General features: G+C 42.8%; 1 protein-coding gene across 1 annotated transcript in view; it reads left to right on the forward strand.

The window, feature by feature from the left end:
- The window catches only part of LOC107087894 (plastin-3-like), a 32,329-nt gene extending 30,612 nt beyond the window's left edge, over window positions 1–1,717 (forward strand). Inside the window, exon 16 of the mRNA XM_015379724.1 lies at window positions 639–1,717. Within this exon, the coding sequence (XP_015235210.1) occupies window positions 639–771 (133 nt within the window). The 3' untranslated portion in view covers window positions 772–1,717. The remainder of the gene's footprint in view (window positions 1–638) is intronic.
- The last annotated feature ends 682 nt before the right edge of the window (window positions 1,718–2,399 follow it).

The raw sequence follows: 2,399 nt of genomic DNA on the forward strand, positions 1-2,399 counted from the left end.
AATTTAAAGGTTAAAGTTATAAAAATAAATCTGAAAAGAAAACTTTGATTTAGTTTAATTAAATGTGAAAAATGTATTTTTAAATTGGGGAGTGGTGCCCTAGTGATTAGGGCATTGCGCCTAGAATCCTGAGGTTCCGAGTTCGAGCCCCACTCCCACAGACTGCCACGCTGGGTCCCTGAGTAAGACCCCTAACCCCACACTGTTCCTCGGCGCCCCACCATGGCAGCCCACTGCTCCCCAAGGGGATGGGTTAAATGCAGAGGTAAATTTCTCCAATGTCAGATCAATAAAGTTCAATTATTAAATTTGAAATGAGAATAAAAACTGAGAAAATGGCAAAATTACTCTCAAAACCTTCCTTTGATTTAAACATTTTTCAAATTTTAATATTCAAATGTTTTTTTCGTCTACAAAAATTGTATATTGTTCTTTGCTTTCAACGATAATGGAACCAAATTCACTCCATAGCTATTTTCTTACATTTAGAATTTTAGATATTTAGGCGCGTGTTTTGGACGGATATCTCTTCCCTCATGCTTCTGTGTGAAACTATAAGTTTTGGTATTTTTACTTCAAGGTGTTTATCCCAAGAATGTCTCTTAGCAGCCTTGCTAACAAACCCTTGTCCTTCGCAGATACGCCATCTCAATGGCGAGGAAGATTGGCGCGCGCGTCTACGCATTGCCAGAGGACCTGGTGGAGGTCAAACCTAAAATGGTGATGACGGTCTTCGCCTGCTTGATGGGCAGAGGGATGAAGCGCGCCTAAAGGCCGCCGCTGGGATCACAGTGACACTTCTACTCCACCCCCTCCTGAAAGCAATTAGCATCTGAGAGAGCTCTCCTCTGGCGAAGAAATGAAGATTGGTTTTTGTTTTTGCCTTAAAATGAGTCAGAATCATCCAGCTGCATGCCCCCTCCCCTTCCCCCCTGCCTCTCCTCATAAACGGAGGCGTTTCCTGAAGGATCCTGTATTGAAGGTGAGGCTCCGGTGGCGGCGCTTATCAACCTGTTACTTATCAGACTGCTGTTTTTATTTTTTTTGGGCTTTTGTTTTTTCCAATACAAGTATGCATAATATACCAGCTGCAAGGTTGTTTACATATTTCTACTCTGACTGGTGAGTAAATGATCTCCTGGGCACGGCGACAGACATTCCTGAGTGCCGTACCATTGAAAATATGCATCAGAAGGCCAAAAAAAAATCAGCTGGAAGTTGAAAGGATTTCAAGTTTGGGTGCGTCCTCCCAATTAACGCAGTGCCAGCATGTCTCAGTAGGTGGCGCTGTGGACGTCTGCGTATCAGAAACCACGAGGTCGCTCCTTGGTGCTGATCGGTGGGATTTGCTAACTGTAGCCCTGTACTTGTAATTTGTTTGTTTTTTCCTGGGATTATGATAAAGCTGTAAATGCTGTCTTGAAGGGTGTCTGCTTTGTTGTTGGGATATATTTTTTTAAATGAATTCTGTCTGTTAGATGAGGAGCGATCCATCGCGACTCTGCTGCCTTCATGCTGTGCCTTTAACTATCAGACTGTTTTGTATTCATGCTTCGTGGTTTCCTGCTCATATTTGACTCTACCAAAAACTCTAACTTCATTCCAGGGAGCTCAGTGATGCGCTGAGACCATGACCAAATTGGATTTTGTTTTCTGATCATGTCTGTTCTCCAAAATAAGTACTTTACATGTAACAATAAATATCACTTTGAAAACAGCTGACATGTTTGTTCTTTGTGGTGGCGGTGGGGGAGGAGGACAAGATATACTTAGACCAACTTTTGTTGCTTAAAGCTGAACATGTAATGTAATCCCTTTTTTTTGTCTCAAAATGGGGAAATTCAGCCTCTGCATTTAACCCATCACCTTGGGAAGCAGTGTGCTGCCATTGTGTGTCACATAGGAAGCAGTTTGGGGTTTAAGGTTTTGCTCAGAGAACCAGAGAAGTGTAGGCTGTGGGCCTTGCAAAATTCTCAGAGAACAAGTGCACTATTCTAACCACTGGGCCAACACTCATCACCATGTATAAAATGCAGCAGTGATCAGAATGTAAAGTGTAGGAGAAAAGGAAAAACCAGTTTAAGAATACTGGTGCAAAAGGCAATGAAAGGTTCAGTAAAGTGCACAATAAATATGGTGCAAAATGCAGTAGAACAGTGAATTGTGTCCATGTTGGTGGTGCAAAATAATGTTGCAAGTGTGATGCAGAGTCCAGTTTAAAGTTTAATAGTCCAACAGTCTGATGGCAGTGGAGAAGAAGCTGTTGCAGAGTCTGTTGGACCTGTATCGAATGCTGTGAAGCATCTTCCCAGAGGGCAGCAGGGAGAACAGTCCATGGTGGGGGTTTAGGCGGTCATTGATGTTACGGGCCCGGGATGAAATTATTTTAGAAGAGGAGC

Source organism: Cyprinodon variegatus, unplaced genomic scaffold, assembly GCF_000732505.1.
Source record: "Cyprinodon variegatus isolate N-32 unplaced genomic scaffold, C_variegatus-1.0 Scaffold198, whole genome shotgun sequence".
Classification (NCBI taxonomy): domain Eukaryota; kingdom Metazoa; phylum Chordata; class Actinopteri; order Cyprinodontiformes; family Cyprinodontidae; genus Cyprinodon; species Cyprinodon variegatus.